Below are 25074 nucleotides of genomic sequence, written 5' to 3' on the forward strand. Positions count from 1 at the left end.
CTTAATAATACTAAATCACGCTTAATAGAGGCATCAGTTTTGCTGAGAGATGGCATTATTACCATATCCAATGTTTGCCCTATGGTAAATTCTAATTTAAAATAAAATCGGAAAAGTGTTTTTTTTTTTTTTTTTTTTTTTTTTTTTTTTTTTTTTCATAAAGTGAATGACAATGATTATAAAATCATAAGAAATAAAACCAGAAATACATGAATACATCTGCCTCTGCTAAATACATGTCTTATTTATTATTATTATTATTATTATTATTATTATTATTTATTATTATTATTATATTATTAAGAAGAAGAAGAAGAAGAAGAAGAAGAAGAAGAAGAAGAAGAAGAAGAAGAAGAAGAAGAAACGTCAGGAAGGGAAGTCAGTGAAGTTCTAGAAAGATTAATAAATTCAACCTCAAAGTTTTTAAGTTATTAGAAAAAAATTAATAATCCATTAATTCTAAAGGTATGTAACATTATTATTATTATTATTATTTATTATTATTTATTATTATTATTATTATTATTATTTTGCCATTAAGCTCCCTGATGTTACTTTATTTCCAAGTTCACCTCAAATGCTGTAGCATTAACTACCATCTCCTTAGTTATTTTATACATTGACCGATGAGCTGGTAAATCTACACATATACTGGTTAATCTATAGATCATGGTATATGATCTATTAGATATATAAATTGTAGAGATTTTACACATATACGGTTATATATATATATAGATATCTTATATATATATATATATATATATTATATATATATATATATATATATATATATATATATATATATATGAATTGTGTTATTGTTTGATTTTCCAGGAATTCCATCTTATTTCCAAAGCAAGACTGCAGGGTCAAATAAAATGAGATAACACAGACACTCAGGCCAGCGGCACAGTCAAAGCTGAACAGTGCAGTGATAGTTACACTATTTCAGTCAACCTATTTCTTCAATCTTTTCATCTTTTGCAGTGATATGTTAAGTTTATTATAAATCATGTCATAAACATCAGGGTACTCTCCTAAGTTGGACCAAATTAACTTGTGGTTTAGTATTTGTATATATTATATTGTGTATATAATACTTATTAAATGATGTTACCACAACACTTCAAAGATTCTTTATTCATATCTTATATATGTCAGCTTTACTACTGTCAATATACAGTAAATCTAATCTGTCTGTAGTGTAAAGTACAGTGTTTGGTTACGTATCCATTCTTCTAAAACCAGTCAGGTTTGGGATGAAGTGTTGCCATTTTGTTTGGTAAGTATTCAGCAGGCACAAGGCACTCTTTTGGGGCAGCCATATGCTTTAATTTTCCAGGATATATTTCTTTAAGTAAGTAATTTTGAAGACGCACAGTAAATTAATATGTTATGCAGACTAGCACAATATTCAGTAGAAGTTAAAAATGTGTAAATTCATCTTTGGCTTATGTTGAGAGTTTCACTTTTAACCTATATTGTAAGTACATTACCGTTAAATGTAATGAATGCAACAGTATGTGATGTCTGTATGTATTGTCGGTGGAAACTGTGAATACAATTCAGGATAGCAGATATCCAGCATTCTTTGACAAACAGTGTAGATTACTGATCTGTTCAACCTGATCTGTTCAACCCTTGTTAATGTTAATGTTTTTTTTATTGGGGGCATTTAGTAAAAAGCTCTGACAGGACACATCGGCTCAACCAAGTCTCATAAACATTATATTATCCTGGGGAAAAAGCTGCTGCCACATTCATGTGTATGCTCCAGGCTACGCACATATCGATAATAGGACTACATAATATAAAGTACTGGCTGTATTATGCTAGGGCTTAACTGGAGGTGAATACAATGACAATAAATACACCATCTGTACCAATGCTTTACAGCATCCCCCTATGTTGCCAGAACTGTGGTTTGGGCTTCACCAGATTCCAGCACTGCCCCTGGATTTCACTCCAATCAGGTCCGTTTGAATATGACGGGATTTTCTGGCCTCTAGTCTTTATGATTTATTTTTTAAGTTTGTATCACACAGACTGTAAATCACTGCAGCATGGGGCCATGTGGAAAAGCTACTGGAAATCCCATAGGGACGACCTGACATGTTTGCCTCAGTAATATAAAGCACCTGGAGAGTTCAGCTATACAGGTTAGTGACTCTGCAGACAGGCTTAATCCAGTAATAATATTTATACATCATTCTACTCTGGAGTTTAAAGACTCTGTGCTTTTATAGTCAGAGGTCTGAAAAATATATGAAAAGAACAATTTTATCGAAATATAGAATGTGTGTATTCACGTTCATGTATGCGTGTATATACCTAATTAGAAGACCGTTTTGGGTTTTAAAATTGAAATTACTCAGAGTTCCAGAATGTTTGTGACTTTTTCTAAATATATGTATTAGATATACTGACTGCATTTGAGCTGCACATTCGCAAGAAATTGATAATCATAAGCATGTTTACATACAGCGTATTGTCATTTTAACCGGTTATTTCAGTACATATTTATTTATCAAATATAGCCTATAATTTTTCTCTATAGTCTTTTTCAATACAGTCAGTCCCATGATCAAGTGATGTCTACCTGTCTGCATTCTGAGACAGTGGAATACTACAATGTCACAAAGTTCGGTGTGGATGTGCTGGACCAGATGGCATGACAGTTTTCAGTCAAAGGCAGATCTCGTCGGTGGCCTGTGGCTTTATTTTATAACATTTTGGAACTAGACATCAGTGCATATGTTTGCACAAGGAATGTACTGGGGAAAGCGTCAACAGGAGGGACTTCATCTTGCACTTAGCCATGGAGCTTTGGCAAGCACATATGGATCAGAAAAGGGCAGAGACTGATGCCCCCTCTGGCAGTGCTGTAGCTGTGTACTCACACACAAGAGGAAACAGTGCCAGGTTGCAAAATGCAACGACAACAAAACTTTGGATGTCTGCGGTGGTTGTGGAAGGGCAGTGTGGGTAAATGCTCGGGGAAAGTGGAGAAGTGTGTATTGTGCGAGGACTGTACAGGTTAGAAAGCTGCCAGGTATGTAGGCTAAATAAATATGTTATGTAAATAGTTTATTGTATAATAGTTACTTATGTTTTGAAGTAGTACATTATATACTATTTTCAAAAAAAGAGACCCTTCGATGTTATTTTTACAAACAAATAAAATGTTTATACAATTTTGTATGTACAGAGACCTGTTACAAAATAGTTACTAGTGAAATGTTTATTTATGTTTTATTTAAGTTTTTCTTGTTTTATACTGCCTTTTGTATATATATATAGTAAGGTGGCAGGGGGAGGGTTAAATTCCTCCCTGCCTAAAAACCCATTTGAAAATGTACATTTTGTTTGATTTAATTGATTTTGTGTTAATTGTTTTATTGTTAATTATCCCCTGCACCTGGCTATCATTGTAAATTAGAGCCAGGTGTAGGGTATTTAAGGAAAGCAGCCAGTTTGCTCAGGACGGTGTGGCTGTAGAGTGAGGAGCTTGAGATGTTATGGTTTTACTATTTATAGGTATGTGTTTGGGTAAAATGAACATTTTTGTTTTATTCTATAAACTACTGACAATATTTCTCCTAAATTCCAAATAAAAATATTGTCATTTAGAGCATTTATTTGCAGAAAATGACAACAGGTCAAAATAACAAAAAAGATGCAGTGTTGTCAGACCTCGAATAATGCAAAGAAAATAAGTTCAGATTCATTTTTAAACAACACAATACTAATGTTTTAACTGAGGAAGAGTTCAGAAATCAATATTTGGTGGAATAACCATGATTTTCAAGCACAGCTTTCATGCATCTTGGCATGCTCTCCACCAGTCTTTCACATTGATGTTGGGTGACTTTATGCCACTCATGGCGCAAAAATTCAAGCAGCTCGGCTTTGTTTGATGGCTTGTGACCATCCATCTTCCTCTTGATCACATTCCAGAGGTTTTCAATGGGGTTCAGGTCTGGAGATTGGGTTGGCCATGACAGGGTCTTGATCTGGTGGTCCTCCATCCACATCTTGATTTATGCCAAAGCTGCCCGATTCCAGCCTTGCTGAAGCACCCCCAGATCATCACCAATCCTCCACCACATTTCACAGTGGGTGCGAGACACTGTGGCTTGAAGGCCTCTCCAGGTCTCCATCTAACCATTAGATGACCAGGTGTTGGACAAAGCTGAAAATTGGACTCATCTGGGGGTGCTTCAGCAAGGCTGGAATCGGGCAGATTTGTCTTTGTGAAGGGCACATGAATCAAGCCAAGTACAAGGTTGTCCTGGAAGAAAACTTGCTTCCTTCTGCTCTGACAATGTTCCCCAACTCTGAGGATTGGTTTTCCAGCAGGACAATGCTCCATGCCACACAGCCAGGTCAATCAAGGTGTGGATGGAGGACCACCAGATCAAGACCCTGTCATGGCCAGCCCAATCTCCAGACCTGAACCCTATTGAAAACCTCTGGAATGTGATCAAGAGGAAGATGGTCACAAGCCATCAAAAAAAGCCGAGCTGCTTGAATTTTTGCGCCATGAGTGGCATAAAGTCACCCAACATCAATGTGGACAGCATGCCAAGATGCATGAAAGCTGCACTTGAAAATCAGGGTTATTCCACCAAATATTGATTTCTGAACTCTTCCTAAGTTAAAACATTAGTATTGTGTTGTTTAAAAATGAATCTGAACATATTTTCTTTGCATTATTCGAGGTCTGGCAACACTGCATCTTTTTTGTTATTTTGACCTGTTGTCATTTTCTGCAAATAAATGCTCTAAATGACAATATTTTTATTTGGAATTTGGGAGAAATGTTGTCAGTAGTTTATAGAATAAAACAAAAATGTTTATTTTACCCAAACACATACCTATAAATAGTAAAACCAGAGAAACTGATAATTTTGCAGTGGTCTCTTAATTTTTTCCAGAGCTGTGTATATATATATATATATATATATATATATATATATATATATATATATATATATATATATATATGTATGTGTGTGTGTGTGTGTGTGTGTGTGTTTTTGTTTTCATTTAAATATGGTGTTTCTGCTATGCAAATGCTTGTTTTGATGTTCATAAATAAAACTTTTGTGTTATATATTATTGTTTGTCTTTCATTATCACATTACAGCTGTTTAAAAAGCTATCGGTTAAAATGACCGGTTTGGCGCTTCTAGGTAGTTTGAAATTCTGGTACTTCTAGTGTTAAATTAACATCTATTAAATACGGACTGGAGAGGAGACATATAGTAGGAATCTATGGCCCCTGAGGAAAGAACTACAGTTACCAACATGGGACTATAATGCCTGAATCCCTGATTGTCCCCTGGAGGTATAGTTCTTCCCAAGGGGCCTTTAGTTTCCTACTATGAGCCAAGGTCTGCAGTCCATATTTGTTTTTTGAATCAGTCAAAAATCACAGGTTTTTTAAGTCCATATTACTAGAGAGATAGATAGATAGATACATGCAGTATATAAAGAAAAAATGAAACAATGGCTGCTTAAATTTGAACGATGCTCAGCACATAGCGCAGGACAAAGTAAGCGGATAACTATACACATATTGCTGACGTAGGAACTAACCAGTAAGTAAAGAGCTACCGGTTACTAAATCAGTTCATTCAGTGATGACACTTGTCAGTCACCAGGGGGCTTAGTCACAAAAAAGCACATTTTGTATTTTGGCTTAACTGCTGTTGCCTTGTTTTAGGACTTTTCTTCTGGATAAGGTATTCTTCATTTTACAATATTTTATTTTTAAAGTTGTGGTTTTTAAAGGTTTCAATGTCACTAGATCTTCAACGGAAGATATGTAATGTATATTTTTTGAGAAAAGCGACAGTTCCACCAGGAGCCTGTCATGTTCTGGTAATCAACAGTACAGTAAGAATAAGCAGTACCGCATTTATTAAATGGATCAAGCTTATTGTGGTGAGTCTGATGACTGATGTTTGGGTCCATCTGGTTTTAGTTTTAGTGACCTCACCGCTGAACAAGTTGAATTATGCATGAGGATAAATGTGCCATGAAGCATGATCAAACACAGATAGGGGCTCCTTACATGTGGATAATATAGCTGATAGCGATAGTAACAGGTCACATCAGCTTTAACCCCTTAACCTTTGCCATACAGTAGTTGCCCAGAACTAACATCCTGCATCACCAAGTTTCTTTGTTGCAGAGTAACAATGGTAAAAATGAACTACAAATAATTCAAAATATTTTTAAAGGGCCTGTAACAGGGACAACATACTGCTTTGGTTTCTGGAATGCACACGGATCCACAGGAAAAAGCTATATGATCGGCCAGTGACGCACTGCAACTGTGTTTTGTTTACAGGGAATCGTGGCCGAGGATTGGGCATCTGTGGTTCATTGACTGGTTGGTGGGCGTGTTCAGTTACCCCCCACACTTCCAGCACAGAGAACTTATGCAGATTTTCAACTGTAAATGCCAAAGCCACCATTTTTTATCATATTTCTGTCAATTTTGCATGATAAATCACTGAAAATGTTATTATTAAAATGGGTGCTGGAAATGCGATGAACCTACTAAGGTCATACCAGTTAAGAAATACAGATGTTTCATTGGCAAGGGATCTAGTGTCTCCATGAGCTCCCCACTGTGAGAAAAAAAAAACATTACTTTCATCCTGTGGCAAGTATATCTATTGAATTACAAATTTATGAGAACCATCTTGTTCTACAAAAAGAGCTACTGCATTCATTGCAAAGTAATATTTCTTTAAATGCCTAACAAAATAGAAAAGTACAGAAGAACAGGTTTATTTATTCCAGATATATAATAACATCAGTGCATATATAAATGCATATACATCAATGTCAGTTTGGAAGATACATAAATATGATTTAAAGGTAAACAGGGATCTCACTTGTTTCTGTGCCAAGTTGTTATTGCACCTGAGTGTCTTTATAAATACTAAAAGCAACGTTCTGAATTCAATGACAAATGTTTCAATATAAGTCTAGAGACAATGAGAAGCACTTACAGTCAAAAAAAATGAAGTATTGTTTTCTTAGAACACACACTAAAAACTGAGAAAATGCTTCCTTCAGCTTCTGGCAAGTGTCTATTGAACTACTTTGACAAATTTATGAGAACCTTCTGCAAAATTAGGTTCTGTAGTTGTATCCCCAAATGGACAACTGTACCCATTTTACAGCTGCAAATGAGATCACAACACTTGAATCAAGTGCTGTATCCACCATTAAAATACTTTAAAGAGTACATGTAGTTTTGACTTACCTCACAGGACTGTATGCAGTGAATGAGGCTTGGGTCTGGGTGCCATCTCATCAGTCCTGTGCACACAATACTCTAAACACAATCAAGAAAGAGAATTAACTAAAGTATAGTCAATATATTATCTATTATATATATATATATATATATATATATATATATATATATATATATATATATATATATATAACTTTATATATCATTTTTGTAAAGTATTTCATCCATTTTACATTAGGATGACATTATTGGCCAGTACCGTCAACCGTCAACTTCAAAGTAGGAGGTCGTTTCTGATGTTGAAAGTTGTTGAAAATCTGTGGAAGCCCAATGGTAGGTCCACAAATTAACAATGTTTCACATTGTACTTTAGTCACTTCGGGTTACATAGGTTATTTGTAAACAAAACATACTAAAAAGATACAGCTGTTGAAAAATAGGTAATTTTGGGAACAGAGCAAAATGAAATGAAATGTAATACACCCACTGCTTCTTTGGGTCAAATTTAAGCCTCAAAATGAACTAGTTTGGTGAAGATTGTTCTTGGTAGTGTGGCATCGTAACAAATTTGATTTATACATGCTGTTCATTTGTAGCCATTTTTAATTATTAATAATATAAGGAATAATGCATAATGCACACCCAACTGTGCATAATCATTATATTGAACTTTTCTAGTGAGGTATAAATCACGAGAGTGGTAGTTTGAACATAAACTTTGCAGCAACTTTGGGAGAAGGTAGATGGTTTTCATGAAGCAGGTATCAAGTTCCAGTACCACAGTACACAATGGCACGCTACCAATGTAGTCTGCACGGCACACTGCTCATTACTTAACAATAACCACACAGACCGCATTCTGCAGCCTTAGAAAGCTGTTTAAACAAATGTGATATCTTCCAGATTGGGAACCCTGCCATTCGTAATCAAACAATCCACACGGGGCCAATGGGTTTCCAATAGTCCTTAATCTAAAGTGCTGTTTTTTGTTTTCATTTTAAAACGCTGATTTACAACATAAGCCGTTCGTCAAACAACGAATGCCCAGAGGCAGTAAATGAACTCTCCCCTGGGCCCTCAAAACATGAGGTGGTAAGAGCTTTGGATGCAAACACTGTCTAGCTTTGAAGTAATGTTATCCCTTCCTTGGCAACAGGAGGCCAGAAATATGACAAATGTTATGAAACTCAGTTCCAAACTATTCGATTTGAGAGGCCGTAGCCTTCTAGCACATTGAAAGGTCACCCAATAGTAGCTATTTACATTTGATTCCCATTGACTGGGTATCAATAGATTTTATTAGGCGGTTTATCTCCCATTAGAGGATCATTTGAGATCTTATATGTCTCCAGAGTTCTGCTCTGAGTAGTTGATGACAACTAATTTGACCCTCAATAGTCTATCTATTTTTTCATCCTCTCACAGTATTGAAACAGGGTCATTGGAAGTAAGGGGAAGGTAGTAAAGTGAGGAGATGCGGAATTATAAAGAATAGACATGTATGCAAATGTATATTTTCCTCTTACCTCAACCTGTGTTGGCTGCATCCAATGACTCATTGTGTCAGCCGTGATGTTATTGGGAAGTATCACTGGGTCACTCAGGGAGATGACACACAATGGGTAACATACAGCAGCTAGAATGTCACAACATTAATATTAATGTAATAAAGATTACATGAGCTACAGTGCGTCCTCTATAACCCTTGCTGGTGTTGCTTGGATCTTGTTGCTCATTTGCTGTGCAGCAGTTTCAGAAAGTAACATTAAAGTCACCCTGTACGGGTATATCAGATTATCGGGTATACTACAGCTTTTGAAGTTCATCTGTTGTATACAGAGAGAGAACTGTTTGGAGAACAATGTTTATATTGGTTTTTGTGTCTATTATCTAAACACTATTATCCTTTCTAGTTTTAAGTTTGCAGATCTATAATAAAGATTGTCTTAAAGAAGGCAAGCTTTGCACTTACCCACACTGTATCCCTGCTCACAGCTGTACTCCACAAGGTTCAATTCAGGAGGTGGTGGGCACACTCCCTGCAGCTTTTTACACAGTTTGAACTCCTCAGTCCATTCACCTTCTTTAGTGCAGCGAATTGTGTGCTGTCAAAAAAAACCACACACACACACAAAAGTTTAGTTACTTCATCGAGGTGAATTGACAACACAGCTTAATTAAAATACAGTTGAAAGCACAGAAGTGTCTTTGTCTACTAAAGTTTTGCTTTAGTAGGCAAAGACACTTCTGTGCTTTCAAAGCACTGGCTATTTACCTTGGGGGTAGGATCAACCTTGTGTTCATCATTGTACAGTTGAAGTCATCTCTCCCCAGCTCAAGGAAATGTGCAAATTCAATGCGAATATATCACTTTAAATGTCACTCTATGCTTTAGATCCGGTAGAAAAGTGAGCTACCAATACATATCAAACATGCTACTGAAGTTAAAAGAAAACAGGAACGTAGTGTAGTTATAACCTCATTCATTCTTTGTCTTACCCTTTCGCTTGGGTCAGGACAGTTGAGGGTGCACTGGCTGTCAAATCCCAGACCACTGGTGCAGCTATACATGCCCTCAAACACCAGGGGAGGGGGAGTACAGACAACTGGGGTGCAGCCCCCCTCCTCCCACTGCCCTCCTTCCAGGCACGCAATCTTCAAGAATCTCCTGACAGCACAAAGAAAAACACAATCAGGAGCTCAGAAACGCCAATGTAAACACCATTACTACTTACCTTCCAAAAACTGGCTTGTGTAAAACTGGAAGCATTTAGTTAAATATTACACAAACGAATGAGGAAGCCTGTTCGCTGCCAGCAATTAAGATTCTCATTGAAGCTCCAAGAAAGCACAGAGCCATATAAAGAAAGAACATGATAATAACTCAATATTAACAACATAAGAACATTTACGAAGGATAAGAGGCCATTCGGCCCATCTTCCCCATCCAGTAATTGGAACAATTAGAACTACCACACATGAAATTATTAGGACCAGGAAGCAGCATCTTTTCATCTATAGCTCTGTGTGGCCTGAATTAAAGTAGAAAAAACAAGCTAAGCTATAGGATCTCCAACACAAGAAACTGTGCTAATATTGTTAGTCCTAAATAATTTTAAAACCTTGATTTGACCTCATTTAACCAATTATTGCTACTCCATTACAAATGTATTCTTTATTTATTTATTTATTTTCTTTATTTTTTAAGAAATATTTTATCATCACAGCACGTTTTGTGTATAAAACTCACAAAGCTTTGTAGGTGCAAGCACTCCCACACTACACCTGGCACCAACAGGCCACTAATGAACCCCGAGTGCCAAAGCCTTCCAACCAGCCTTCTGATTGATAAACACGACAGGTTATATAAACAGACCTTTGACCCCGACCAACTAGTAAGATTCTAATTAGCATCAGCATCTAATTTACAAGGGAACTTTATTATGAACACAGTGGCCCCTATCTATAACATACTGCCCCCCTTCCTTTTTATTTCTATAATCCTTTACAATTGCCTACAATTTCTCCACTACATTGTTAGTATTGGTCGATTCTCTTTTACTTTCAGGTGTGAAATGTCGTTAAGGAAATTCATTTTGTTTGTGTGACGTGTGGTGCAGGCAGGTGGGTGGTTTAACACAGAGCATTCAAATCTCAATAATATATGATAATACCTATGATGCCTGACTGATGGGCACCCTGTATATTGAAATCATGAAGCAGAGTAAGCAAGGAATAAAAAGCAACACTCACTTCCTTGGCATCTTGTTGGGGCTGCCTGTGACATAATACCCAGGGTTGCACATGTATCGGCAGATGGATCCTACATCGTGCCCTCCTAGTTGGCATCGAGGCACCAGAAGCTTAGCGTTGGGCACAGTTGATGGAGCAGTGCATTCTAGCTTACAGTAGGCTTCAGGGAAGGACCACAGTCCATCTTCTAGGCAGACCAGCCAATCCTTCCCTCCTGCCAGCACACAAATGAACAAAAGCACATCACTCTCAGATATACAGTAGCCAGCTGTCTGCATTTTAGAAAGATCACATTTAGCAGCCCCCTTTGCACGAAAGAGGGCACGGTCACAGAGGTTAGGGGGATCATTTTGGAAAGACCACTTTTATGTCATTCCATAAGTAGGGCAACAGGGAGCTTAGATATTTGTTGCTGTTAGTTGCTGAATACAGAAAAAAAAAAAAAAAAACGATGTAAAAAATGAAGTAAAGTAGCCATGTACATCTGGAGTCACTTTATAGAAATCACAACATTCCAAACTACTGTGAGGTCCCATTCTTTACTGATCCACTGTAACCAGGAGAAGAGGATCTTCTCAGTGCTCAGTGCATGCATTTACAGAAAAAGTAAAGAAAGGAAAGCTTTGAATAAACAGGGTTACAAAATAAACAGGGTTCTCAATTGCTAAAGTAAAAATCTTGAAACTATTAGCACAATTCTCCAACCAGTTAACTGACTCCTCATTTTCAAAACTACTAACACATTTCTCTGGTTAACACACAAAATACTAAATTCTAAACCATATGTAAGATTCACTTAATGTAATTCCATCACTTTAATACAAGTTTCATATGTGAGTGTCTTGTTTTCAAAACACATATATCTGTATGCTGCTGCTCACAATTATGCATTACTTTAGATAAACGTTCCACACATGGAAATGCAAACTTCACAATTTATCTCTAATCAAATGTCACTCATGCATACAAGGCTGATGATACACATTGTGCTGAAACATGAAGCCGGCAGGAAAAGGTGGGCAAGCTGGTGGACATGGTTGATGGGTGATCATGGTCATGGTTGTGGATGTGATCATGGTGTTCGACACAAGAGACAGCCAGCCCTGGTGAGACCATAATGTATTGCTGTAACAAATAACATCAGTGCAACAGTTGTGCACCATGTCATCAACTGCGGTGTGACAATGAGGGAAGCACGGCTGGCAGTGCAACCAAATCTGCAGCGATCAACAGCTGCATCTATAATTCATACATTTCTAACTGAGAATAGGTAAGTATGAATAGCATTATTTTATGAAACCTATTGCATGTATTTATAGAGTTTATAGTTTTCATGCTGACACAGCTCCCTACTTTGTTTTATACAGTAAATATGCATATGGATTGAAAGAAGAGCTGCCCATGGAGGCTAAGAAGAACAGCTGCTGCAACGTAGATGAAATTATGTGCGGCTTAGTGATGAAGAATGAAAATATAATTGTAATACCAGACATTGCTCATGCAAGTTTTTTTTTTTTGTTTTTTTTTTTTTAATTATAAAAAAAATGACTAGACAGGGTGCCCATATATACTGGTTTTCTGTTTGATAATGTAAGCCTTTGAATTGCATAATCTATTTACAACTCGAATATTTTATTTTGGTTGAAGAGTTAAACGATATGAACCTAAATGTTTGAAGAATTGATGTAAATATTACATTTTGCAAGATGTATGAACACATTTTACACGTTTGCTTCATTTTGCAATTGTATTTGAAGTTTTGCAAATCACACAACTGTTTTGGTGTTTGTGTTAACTGTTTTGAGAATTGTGTTAATAGTATCAGTAACTGCTTTAGTGATTGAGAAAAAAAAATGTTGTTAGTACCTCAGATGGTCTAGGACAGTGCAGCAGTGGTAGCTTTGTAATACTACGGCCACAAACAGGTTCATTTGTTTTTGGACAACACCTAAAATGGGCATTATTAAAAGGATACATTAAAGATGCATTAAATACTGCACAGCCTACAACTACATGTAAATAGTTGTACATTTATGTTATTCTGCAAGTCTTTTTTGGGAAAAAAAATCCTTCATTTTTTTTTTTTTTTTACAATACCAAGGGTTTTTGTGAGCTTTTTAATCAAATAAACCATACATAGTGTTTTCTTCATGCATGATAGCTTTAGACGGCATTTACAGCACTGTAGAAGACTTTATGGATATTTTCAAGGCATGGTTTCAGATATTTCTTTTATTACATCATGCATGGAACCCTGTTATTAGCCATTAAAAAATAATGAATGATCTTGATGGATTAAATTGAAGGCACATGGCTTCTCTAGGGGAAAAATAACTGACATTTTAAAAGGTATGGCTTTTCATTTCTACCTGAAGTGCTTGCTATAACCTTCATTGGATCTGGTGAATTCAGTAATCCTATATAATCCAACATTTTGAATAATATGCATGCAATTGCACTGGACTGAAAAAACCTCTTACTAAATAAGTTTGACAATTGTATGTAAATTAAATCCGAAATGCTGTTCATATAATATTTCAGATAGAAAATGCATTTTTTATACACAGAAATTAGTTTGTGAGCACGTGTGGAATATATACAGCTATGGCCAAAAGTTTTGCATTCCCTGCAATTTTAGGATTGAGACATAATTAAAAAAAAATAATATTGCAAAAGTCTACCGAAAGCCATGTTAAATTTCATGTTAAATTTTGAAATGTCACATTTTTCAATTTTTATCAGTTTTTCGTTTCAGAAAACTATAAAGCTCTATGCAATTGAATATGTTAACGTATATTATTATATTATTATTATTATTATTATTATTATTATTATTATTATTATTATTATTGTTGAAGTAAAATGTGTTAATTCTATAGGGTGTTGCAAAAGCTGTAAGCATCTTCATGAAAAATACTCAGACATTAAAACTAAACCTATGTCTAAACAAAGCCTGAAAAGTAGGCCTGACATCAGCACAGTTACATAATAGACTTCAGGACAATCCCAGGGTCTTTTGGGGAAAAATACATTTCAGGTCGTGCTACACCAGGGAGCAGTTTCCCTAAAAAAAATATTTCATGGACGGCTAATGGTTTTGCGGTTTTCTGTCTCTGCAGCTGCAAGGTCCCTTTGGGACAGCGTACTTGAATCACTGCTTACATAGGCTACTGAGTGAACTCTATGGGCCTTTTTATATTACACCATTTTATTTTTCATTTAAGACCAGGAGGGTTGTTTCTTATTTGATAAAATGCTATATCATATGCATGTTGGCCTCTCTTGTTTTAAGAAACAATGACTCAACCTGTCTCAGCACTGTTTTTACATTTGTACTGTATTAAAATCCATTTATTGGCATGAGGTCGACATGCAGGCTGCACTTTTTGATAGGGTGCACATTTTTGTCACTTGACATTTCCATGTTATGGTATCTCTGTGACTCCTACCCACCAAACCGGAAACTGCATAAATTTCTATTTAAACAGCAGACATAAAATAACACTGTTTGTGTTTTCTGGCACGAAGGCTTCTTGGCCAGTAAAGTCACCACGAATGTGGACTTGCTTGAATTTTAATAGTAGTTCCAGCCCTCCTCTAAGTCTTTAATTGCTGATGTGATTCTGAAATGCTCCCGAGTTTACAATGTCAGTGTGTGTGCAGCTCCAAGTCAGTACAACACTAAACAGGAAAACATTAGCAGCACAAAATTCAGGAAAGTATTGGTAAAATACTGTGGTTTTTGTAGCAGGTATGTTTTGTTTCGAAAGTGATATAAAATGATTTATGCCACACCTTGCAGTTTAGCCGGTGAGTTGCAGGAAAAGTAACATCGTTTTCCAAACATGGTCCCCCCTGGACAGGAGAAGGAGGCGAAGTAGACGTGGGATTGATCAGGAACCCCACAGTCAATGGGTTTGCAGGTCACATTCCTGTCCCATTTCCCATGCATGCACTCCAGGACTGTCTCCTTCTGCAGGGGGAAAAACAGAACTCTTTCCAGTCAGTATATTAACAAGAATCCTCAAAAGAACAGCAGGTGGAGTGACGTTGCTAGCTCTACTTGAATACTGTGTAAAAAGGTTAAGAGCATGACTGTTTAGAACATTACAGGTTTCCTTTGAGTGAATTTGTCCTGTAAAAAAATCTCCCTTCAGCTACTTAGTCAACAAGTTCTGTACTTGATAATAATAGTTTTGGAGATTAATCGTTTACCTCCAGTTTTGCTTATCCAGAGACCATGATGTTATATTTTTTCAATAAAATGTGAAAAACAGTTGTAGAAGCACATTTGGATAAAAAGAAACCCACTGGCTGAAACGGTGTTAGTGGCAGAAAGTAACAACGTTGATTGCTGCTGTGTGAATTTAATTACGTTAACTAATTACAATCAACGGAACTATTTATCATTAAAATACCTTGTACTTTATTTGCAACTGACTTTATACTTGCCAGTTTACAGACTGGTTCAGTAATTGGAGAGGACTTCACCAGCATTTTACAGATGAACAAGGCAAGTAAAAAAAATCCCACCTGGCTAGGATGTAGATTAATGCTGCCAACCACTTGCAGTGTGAGCCCCTGATTACAGGCGATGGTGCACTTGAGGTGCTGAGTCTCCTCATGGGAGCAGTTTACTGAGGCTTGTTGGATCTGCGGAGGGCTACACTTATCAGCACTGCAGGACCTCCGCACACAACTGCACAAAACAGAGGGCAGTGCATTACAAGGCAGTCCTTCTATTGTATGGAACTGATTTAGCCTTTCAGAGTATTCACATCCAGCAGTAGTACTAAAAATAAACTTAATTTAAAAAAGTGAGAAAAACATTTCTCATATCATGATTATTATTATTATTTTTTAACAGGCTCACATTTTAATAATTGTATTGTTGTGTTGTTGTTTTTGTATTATAACAGAATTCACTATAGTGACCCAGATGGAAGTACAGCATTAAATATTACACTACAGCATATGTGCTCTTTAATCTACTATTGATAACTATCAGTCAGTTAGTAATATCCAGATACTTCACAATAGTTTTCAGACATCTTCCTAGCATGGTTAAATAATAGATACGGTGCCTATAGTAAGTATCCATCCCCCTTTTTTTTCATTTGATTTACACAACCTACTCAACACTGAAGAGGCAAGAGAATTGTTACTGTGAAACAACAGTTAATGAAAAAAAGTCAATACTTGGTACAACCTGAGTCAATACTTGGTAGAACCACCTTTGGCAGCAATTACAGCTGTGAGTCTTTTGGGGTAAGTCTCTACCAGGTTTGCACAGCTGGATTGTGCAATATTCACCCATTGTTCTTTGGCGAAATTGTACAGGTTCTATCAAGTTGGATGGGGATTGTTGGTGAACAGCAATCTTCAAGCTTGCCACAGATTCTCAATCGGATTCAAGTCCAGGCTTTGACTGACTGGGCCACTTTAGGACATTCATTTTCTTGTTTTTAAGCCACTCCAGTGTCATTTTGGCTGTGTGCTTGGGGTCATTGTCCTGCTCAAAGATATAGCTCGGTCCCAGTCTTAGGTCTTTTGCAGACTGAAGCAGGTTTTCCTCAAAGGAATTGCCTGTATTTAGCTCCATCCATTTTGCCCTCTGCCCTGACAAACTTTCCAGTCCCTGCCAATGAAAAGCAAGCCCATAGCATGATGCTGCCACCACCATGATTCACAGTAGGGATGGTATTACCTGGGTGATGTGCTGTGTTGGGTTTGCACCAGACATAACGCTTTGCATTTAGGCCAAATAGTTCAATTTTTGTTTCATCAGACCACAGAATCTTTTGCCACATCTTTTCAGAGTCTCCCACATGCCTTTTTGTAAATTCCAAACAGGATTTTTCATGGGCTTTTTCTTAAAATGGCTTCCTTCTTGCCACTCTTCCATACAGGTCAGATTTGTGGAGTATCTCAGGTATTGTTGACACATGGACAGTTTCTCCCATCTCAGCGATGGCACACTGTAGGTCTTTCACAGTTATCATTGTACTCTTGGTGGCTTCTCTGACCAATACCCTTCTTAGTTTGGGAGGATGGCCTGCTCTAAGCAGATTCTGGGTGGTTCCGTATAACTTCTACTTCTTAATGATCGACTTGACTGTGCTCCAAGGGCTATTCAATGCCTTTGAAATTGTTTATACCCCTCCCCTGATCTGTGCCTTTCCACAACTTTATCCTAGAGTTGTTTTGAAAGTTCCTTGGTCTTCATGGTAGTATCTTTGCTTTCAAAGCACTACCCAACTGTGGGACCTTACAGAGACAGGCGTATTTAATCGGAAATCATGTGACCTGCTTTTATTTCACATAGATGGACTCCATTTAACTTATTTTGTGAATTCTGAAGGCAATTCGTTGCACCTGAGCTTATTTACAAGTGTCATAGCAAAGGGGGTGAATACTTATCTAATGAAGACTTTTCAGGTTTTTAATGGATTTGTTTTTTCACCCCTCCACCCCCCTCCATTTTTTCACACATTGAAAGTGTTGAGTAGGTTGTATAAATCAAAGGGAAAAAAATCCCATTTAAATGCATCAAGATTTCAGGTTGTAACACAACAAACTGTGAAAACGTCCAAGGGGGGAGGGAGGGGGGGGGGGGGGGGGGTATTTCCTATAGGCACTGTAAGAGTTGGGGCAAGAGCTTTTTCCACTGAAACATTTAACTTAAGTGCAGATGACTTATTGCAAAGTTCATACAGCACTGGCAAAACTATGGTATTGCTTAACAGAGGTCGAGGGCATTATTTTAATGAGGGTTATCACAGTAGCCCTTGCAGTCTTTCCCCTCGGCAGCATATCAGCATCTCATAAAATAACTGCTTAACCTACAAGAGATTTCTGTGGTACATAAAAAAAATAATGAACACAATTTATTATTCTGACTTTTTTTTTTTTTTTTCCTCAAAGAGTAAAATATGGGACAGCAGTCCAGATTTTCATTGTTTGTGCAAACAAATTGAACTTTGGTTCCTTAAAAGTTTCTTAACACCTTGGAAAAATGAAGTCTACAACTGAACCAAAATAAAAGTTTTACACACTATGACTATAGATGAGTTTGCAGTTACTCCATACCTGTTGTAATCTAATTACCCAGCACCCAGTCATGCATTCAAAGTGTCACTTGGTGGAACGGTGCCAAGTTGCACAGCCTCTTCTACTTGCCATTTTTGTTGTTGAGATTCACTTTCTTTTCCCTGTTTTTATGTTTTTTATTTTACATCAATGGGGTTACTCTCACACAAGTTCAAATAATGTGATTTAAGAATATGTTAGTATGTTAGGACAAATATAAGAAGCATGAAGTTGAAATTTAACCACAAGAATGGGAGGACATTGCAACTTGCTTGCCAAGTGACTCTTCTGGAAAATAGGGTATGAGTAAGTACATCTGTTTTTGCTGACTGAAGACCCCACCCTCAGCGCACCCGTTCAGGGCAAGGGCACTAAAATGGGAAGAGGTGCGCAATGCAATGCCAGAGACAGCCACCAACGGAGATGAGAAGTTCAGGAGGACTGAGGCAGTCCGGAAGAATGGGAGACTCAGGTCGTGGGTCATGTTGATGACAAGGGGGTTCCGCTGGCAAGACAACGTGTATGAACCTAGAAATCAAAGGGTGATAAAAAATAAAATTAACACCTTTGCCCAACAATCTCTAAACGCTATAGTGCTATTGTAGGAATTACATAATGTACTAAATGTGCATCAACTGTAGCTGAGTACAACATATGCTGTATTCTGGTGGCTGACGGTTACAAGATTCAAACACTAAATGTTACGTGCTGTACCTAGAGTATGGTTTTTCCCATTTGTATCGCCGAGTTGGATCACCACTGTTTTCATTCTCTGATCTCCAAGCATAGAACCATCTGAAGCCAAGTAGATAATAACTGAAGTTGCCACTTCGGGGTGGGCAAAATACGCCTAGACACAAAGGAATGGAAATGTAATTTGAAAAATCTTAACAAATAGAGCCTTAGTCCTGGCAAGAGCGAATAAAGTGTACACACAATATACTTATTTAATCCATACCTTCAGCCACACTGTCTCCACTTGGTCAGGATCAGAGTGTCCCTCAGAGTTGGCAGTGCAAGGAAACCAGGCATATTGTGACAAACCACCGTTCCAATCCAGAAATTTGGACTTGCACACCTGAAAAATGATGTATTGCAAAACAGACTGGCCTGAAATTTTTGCGTGGCTTCACGTACAGCTCACAATTAAAAACAGTTGTTTCAAATTAGAAGCACTTTGAAGCAAATCCTTTAAAAACCTCCTCTATATTTAACTATGCTTTTTCAATGCAGCATGCTTGTGGCAAGAAGCTATGTATTCCAGAAACCTGGAAACCATTATTGTCAGATTAAAATATTAAGGTGCCAGGTTCCAAACACTTAGGTGATGCTGTCTACCATAGATTTACCAGTAGTTTTCTTTTATAAAACCAATAATAATAATGGTAAGTTTCTCTTAATCAAGTCCTATCGGTTATTACTTGGCACCAGTTATTCAATTACAACTTTAAAAAATGTAAGCCCCCTTTCATGAAGTGATATACCGGTGGACTGAAAAGTTTTTGTTTTACTGAACAAAAAATCTAAGCATTTTCTGTAGCACAGTAATGTGACAGGCCCTTCTAACAGATGTGTTTGTCATGTATGTGGCCAGATTGACACAGTCATATTTGATGTAGAATACAATTGTGTACCAAATGTGAAGATAATATGTCAAAGTTTGCTCTCATTCGGAAGCCAACATGTCACATTCCAAGGAAGTATGTATCTGAAATGGCTTACGAGATGGGAGTTGTTTAAAAACACAAATCCTTCTTTGTAAATAACCCAGCGAATAATAAACGCGTGCACAAGCAAACCATACAAGGCTGTAGCAGCAGCACACTGGAGGCTATTGAAAAATAACTAAATGCTTTCCTGGGAATAATAAAAACAAATTAGGAACAGGAAAGGCTGATACCACGTCCACCTTCCTGCTTTCCGTTATAATAATCCAGGCAAAAAGTTTCTATCGCCTTACAGTACTGTGCCTGGTAACATAAGTATTACTATAATTGCCCTACCTGTAGTGTTTACTTGCAAGAAATGTCCCACCATCTTTTATCTTCTGATGATGTTATTAAATGAAACACCAAACCTAAACCCAGCAATCCTATGGGTGTTGCTTATAAAGGTTTACTGTGGTATAGCACAGTAAAAGCAATAAAGTGTAGTAAAGCATGACGACTGCATGATTAAAGACAAGCAGGCAAGGGCGCTGGAACTAGGGGTCGGCTTTTCGTGGCTTTCATCAAATAAAGGGGTTACAGTTTTGTTTAATGGCTTTCAGCACCCCCACTTTAAAAATCGTTCCAGTGCCAATGCAAGCAGGCATGGTAGCTGGCAGGGCAGAAGCCCTGCCTGTGTAAAGTCTGTGTGTGTGGGAAGGTTGGCACAGATGTGGTTAAATCAGTCCCTTCCAGCAATCACAATTCTGGCCATTTCCAAACTGGGAAACCTTACATTCCCACACGCTCACTTTACATGGGCTTCCATCCTGCCACAGTAACGCATCGTAAATTGTTAGCCATGGTAAAGAACACAGTAAATGGCATGAGCATGATAAAAGTATAGAAAACTACACAATTACTGTACTTTTATAAGAACTAATACAGTACACATGCTTCATATTGCAGTACCTGGTTGAGCGAGGGTTCTCCTTTCACTGCTAGCACAGGGCACTTGGTGTCATCCTGATGGGAGGCAAAGGCCTTGGCCGCCCACTGGTCTGTGAAGCCCTGTGGGGTGAAGACTCCACAGTCCTGCACACTGGAGCCCCTCTCAAACTCCTCACACAGACCATCCCCATCAAACACATAGCACTGACTGGGCTCTCCTATTAGGAAAACAAGGAGGTTATATTGATGTGCATATGATCTGAATCTCTCTTCCAATAATCGGTAGAAATGCCCATGCAATGTTCAGCAATATGTTATTTGATGAAAATGAGGTCCATAATGAGAGGGAGAAAGAAATCCAGCTGCCGTTTGTAAAGCAAACTCTTGAGAATTAAATAAAATATATCATAAAATATATCTGTGGCAGCTGTATTGTGTAACTGTAAGCTGTGGACTGCACAATATTAGGCAAGACGGTATTAATATATATATATATATATATATATATATATTTTTATGCTTGGATATATATATATATATATATATATATATATTGCTTGCCGTTTTGTACATGATTCAGTTTAATCAGAGAAGTCAGACAAACAGATCCAATCTACAAATGTAGGCAGGTAACTTGGTAATGACAATGTACAATGTGGTGTGAACAGTAAGTCATAATCAGATTCCACACCACAAATGCAGAGCCTGACTTATAAAAGTTAGCAATAGCAATGTGCTAAACTTTTTGCAACAGTCTAAAAATTGGTGGCAAGGCATGAAACCATTTTAACCAGTTGCTAATTTTGTTTAAAACTTACTAAATAATGTAAACCTAAATAAAAAATAAAAAAATATATCTTAATAAAATGTGAAAATGTTTGCTTAATTAAATTTTAATGCTTTCATAGCACATTCAATGTTTTTTAATTTCACTCCCCCCACCCCACTCCATGCCTAAGCACTGTTCTTTCTTTGATTGGTGGCCTTGTGTGAGTCTAATCTTGACTGTCCTAGAAGCCACTTACCTTCACAGTTGAATCCTGCCTCTTTGTAACATTTTTTAGAACAACCATCCCCATCAAGCAGATTGCCATCATCACACTCTTCTCCCCGCATTCTACATGGAATAAGGGGAGACCGGTTACAGTTACCTCAGCTTGAATAGCCATGGACTTGCACATTTTGTAACCCAGGTGTGGGTTATTTGTTAACTTCACCTATCATGTTAGTATGGAATAGAGGCTTGAAAATAAGAAAGCAACTCCACCGGGTGGCAGCAAGTGCTAAGTAAAAATCCATCAAGCAGATAAATATTAAAACATAATTTAGACAACAGTTCTTACATAATTTATTATTAATTAATCTGTATCTATTGTTTGTTTGTTTTTGTGAATAGAGAGAGAATAGTGTTTTTCTTACCGTTGCACTTGCCTGTCTCCACAATATGGGGCGCCATGGACGTAGGGCAAGACTGGAGAGGGCACACTCAGAGCCTGTTCTGCTTCAACCTGAACTTTGTATCTGTACACCTGCCCTGGGGCCACATCCCTGAAACACGCATATGCAGGCAGGCTTGTAAGTGTTTCACTTGCTTTTTTATTCAATACTATAAATTTGAACACTCAGCAGTAGAAAGAAAAGTAAATACAGTTCAATAAACTTGTTACACGTGACTCTGTATACACTGTAGGTATATACTGTATATGGAGTCACAGTGCAGTGTTATTGATTTGTTTTTTATAAGTTGCTGCATAAAAAGAGTATGCCCTTGGGTTCCCAGCATCGTTGAGTTACGTTTATTTCCTGCCAATGATACAGAAAGTCTGCAAGCAAATGTCTCATCCTCCTGGAGTCTCAGATAACCTCTATTTAAGCTTCTAAACAAATTGCACTCATTAATTATGAAACATGTTTTTAGTGTGGCTCAACTTGCAGTCACAGACAGGGTTTTTGTTTGTGTGTGTGTGGAAAGTAGTTACGTGAGATCAGAGACTATGGGGAGATATTTCAAAGGGGAGGGCTTGTAGTGCAGTGACCTATGCACACTTGTGTACGTCTGGGCATGCCAGTATTCAGCAAGGACCTAAAACCTCATCTTCAACATGTTGTTTGGTAAGAAAGAATATCTGGTTTATTTGTTCAGTGTTCAGTCTGGGAAATGTAAAAGTCAGTCTGAGAAGTGTCCAATCTTCTTGAATGAGAGTCGACATCACACTTAACTCTTTGCCAAGAGCTCAGCAATTTCTTTAATTACTTAGGGTCCAATCCAAATTAATGTTTTAGCTGGGAAAATGCATTTGAAATACAACGTGACTGATTTAACTAAAAATACTTGTTACCCCCCAGGGTAGCTTGTTGATCCGTACAAATCCTAACACGGGTCCTTTTTAATATCTTGATAGGTGAAATAACTGAGAAACTCCTGTCAGCTTACTTGAAGGTTTGATATAAAATCACATGGCAAATTACATTTAATAGAGAAAAGTGTAAGATACTGCATGCAAGCAATAAAAATGTGCATTATAAATATCATATGGGAGATAATGAAATTGAAGAAGGAATCTATGAAGAAGACCTAGGAGTTGAGTTGATCTTGGTGTGGGGAAGCTATAAAAAAGGCCAACAAGATGCTCGGATATATAATGAAAATTGTTGAATTTAAAGCACTTCTTGAAGAAAAGTTAGGGCCCCAGTACTCTGGCCCCCTTACAGTAGGTGCAGTAAGTCCCTCAGGAATGGTAGATGGATGCACCAAGGAACTGACCATTATGCTGAATACACTGACAAGCTGCTACCTGAAGAAGCAATAGTAAGAGTAATATTTGCAGCATTTAGGAAACTCTTTATTTGATTTATTTATGCTTTTAGATCATTGAGGTTTAAGTTTATAATACTAAATATAGGCTACAGATTCTTGGCGTGTAATGTAGTTTCTTTCTAGTTTTATACTGTTAAAAGTATTTTATTCCTCTCTGGAAATTTCCCTTTGCCCATTACTGAGAAACAGTACACTATGCGTTTAAAAAGCAATATTTTCTGTTTTTGCAGAGTAAACACTGGGCATGGATCAAATCCGGTACTAACCGGTCCAAAGGCATGCTCATGTTTACCACAACACTGCTTGATCTCAGTCAAGGTAATATAGCCTTTATATTTTAAATGCAAATTCCAATCTCCATTACAATAACAATAAATAACATGGCTTAAGGAAAAGCTCAGGTTGCCCATCAATGTTTAAAGTTAAAGCTGCAACAAATAACTCTTAAGTGGCTTTCAAGTAGTACCTGCACCTGCTGCTGGATAGTGTGCAGAGCCATTAAGTGAAAGACAGGGGCCCTGGGTGTAGTCAATGCTCCTTGCACTTGTTCTGTGCACTGTAGTGTAATTCTGTTTAAAGTCTGGCACACAGTGGCAGTGATAAACACCAGCTCCTGTGGCCAACTTTTTGGCGTGAGAGCAAGAAAACTCAAGTTTAACAGCCCCAATACTTCTTAAGTGGTATGTACTAATTGTATTTCAGATGGCAAACCTTTTAGCCCCAAGGTACTTAACCCACCTCTGGAGACTTGTTTTATCCAGAGATTTAATGAAAGAATATTCATGTTTTTTTTTTTTTTTTTTTACTTTTTAATAGATATATTACAACAACCAACAAGCCTAGCATGGTTAAATAGTTTATTTTTCATTAGATTCAGTGCCCTTCACATGCAGGTGAAAACAAGATTCTGAGCTGTGCATTTCCAACAGACCTAGATTAAACTATACTATATTAACAGTTACAATCTCTTTTAGATTATTATTATTATTATTTTTTTTAACTCAAGTTGGCTTAAAAGTATGGCAGTTCTGTTTGTGTATACTGTACATTAATTGGAGAGCTGAGCCACTGATTTTTACTCACACATGCAATGAAAGAGCCATTGACTTACACATCTGTAAACGTGCGCTCTGTTTGTGTCACTGGCCCTTGAGGAAAAGATGGCTCTCTCAGTAATCGGTAGCGGAACGGCAAGCAGCTGGAGCAGAGAGGGTCCCGGGACCGAGAACTCAGGAGGACAGCGTCGATCTCCATCTTCTCGTCCAAGGTGTAGATCTTCACACCAGTCACCTTATTTTGAGTGTTGATGCGTAGGGTGAGCGGCACATCACAGAATGTGTGCAGGGGACCCAGCTGGAGGGGTCCCCCATCATCAGTGAGAACCTCAATATTCGAGATAGCACTAGAGGAGTCTGTGGACAGGTCACAGGCATAAAAATATATTATATTGCATAAGCCTGAAAAGGAGTGAAAAAGATGGTATAGTTTAAACTGTTACTTCAAATAGTTAGTACCGTTAAGCATGTAAAACACAT

The 25074-nt window shown here is 37.4% G+C and overlaps 1 protein-coding gene across 1 annotated transcript in view; it reads right to left on the reverse strand.

Annotated features, from left to right (window-relative positions):
- LOC121330613 (pappalysin-2-like) overlaps nucleotides 1-25074 on the reverse strand; it is a 76192-nt gene that overhangs the window by 25179 nt on the left and 25939 nt on the right. Inside the window, exons 8-21 of the mRNA XM_041277252.1 lie at nucleotides 24651-24951; nucleotides 22141-22269; nucleotides 21747-21838; nucleotides 20743-20939; nucleotides 19083-19202; nucleotides 18839-18974; nucleotides 18478-18652; nucleotides 15569-15734; nucleotides 14831-15008; nucleotides 11036-11249; nucleotides 9782-9950; nucleotides 9255-9387; nucleotides 8809-8918; nucleotides 7289-7360 (exon numbers count right to left, since the gene is read on the reverse strand). Of these exons, the coding sequence (XP_041133186.1) occupies nucleotides 7289-7360; nucleotides 8809-8918; nucleotides 9255-9387; nucleotides 9782-9950; nucleotides 11036-11249; nucleotides 14831-15008; nucleotides 15569-15734; nucleotides 18478-18652; nucleotides 18839-18974; nucleotides 19083-19202; nucleotides 20743-20939; nucleotides 21747-21838; nucleotides 22141-22269; nucleotides 24651-24951 (2192 nt within the window). The remainder of the gene's footprint in view (nucleotides 1-7288; nucleotides 7361-8808; nucleotides 8919-9254; nucleotides 9388-9781; nucleotides 9951-11035; nucleotides 11250-14830; nucleotides 15009-15568; nucleotides 15735-18477; nucleotides 18653-18838; nucleotides 18975-19082; nucleotides 19203-20742; nucleotides 20940-21746; nucleotides 21839-22140; nucleotides 22270-24650; nucleotides 24952-25074) is intronic.

This window comes from Polyodon spathula, chromosome 18 (assembly GCF_017654505.1).
Source record: "Polyodon spathula isolate WHYD16114869_AA chromosome 18, ASM1765450v1, whole genome shotgun sequence".
NCBI lineage: Eukaryota > Metazoa > Chordata > Actinopteri > Acipenseriformes > Polyodontidae > Polyodon > Polyodon spathula.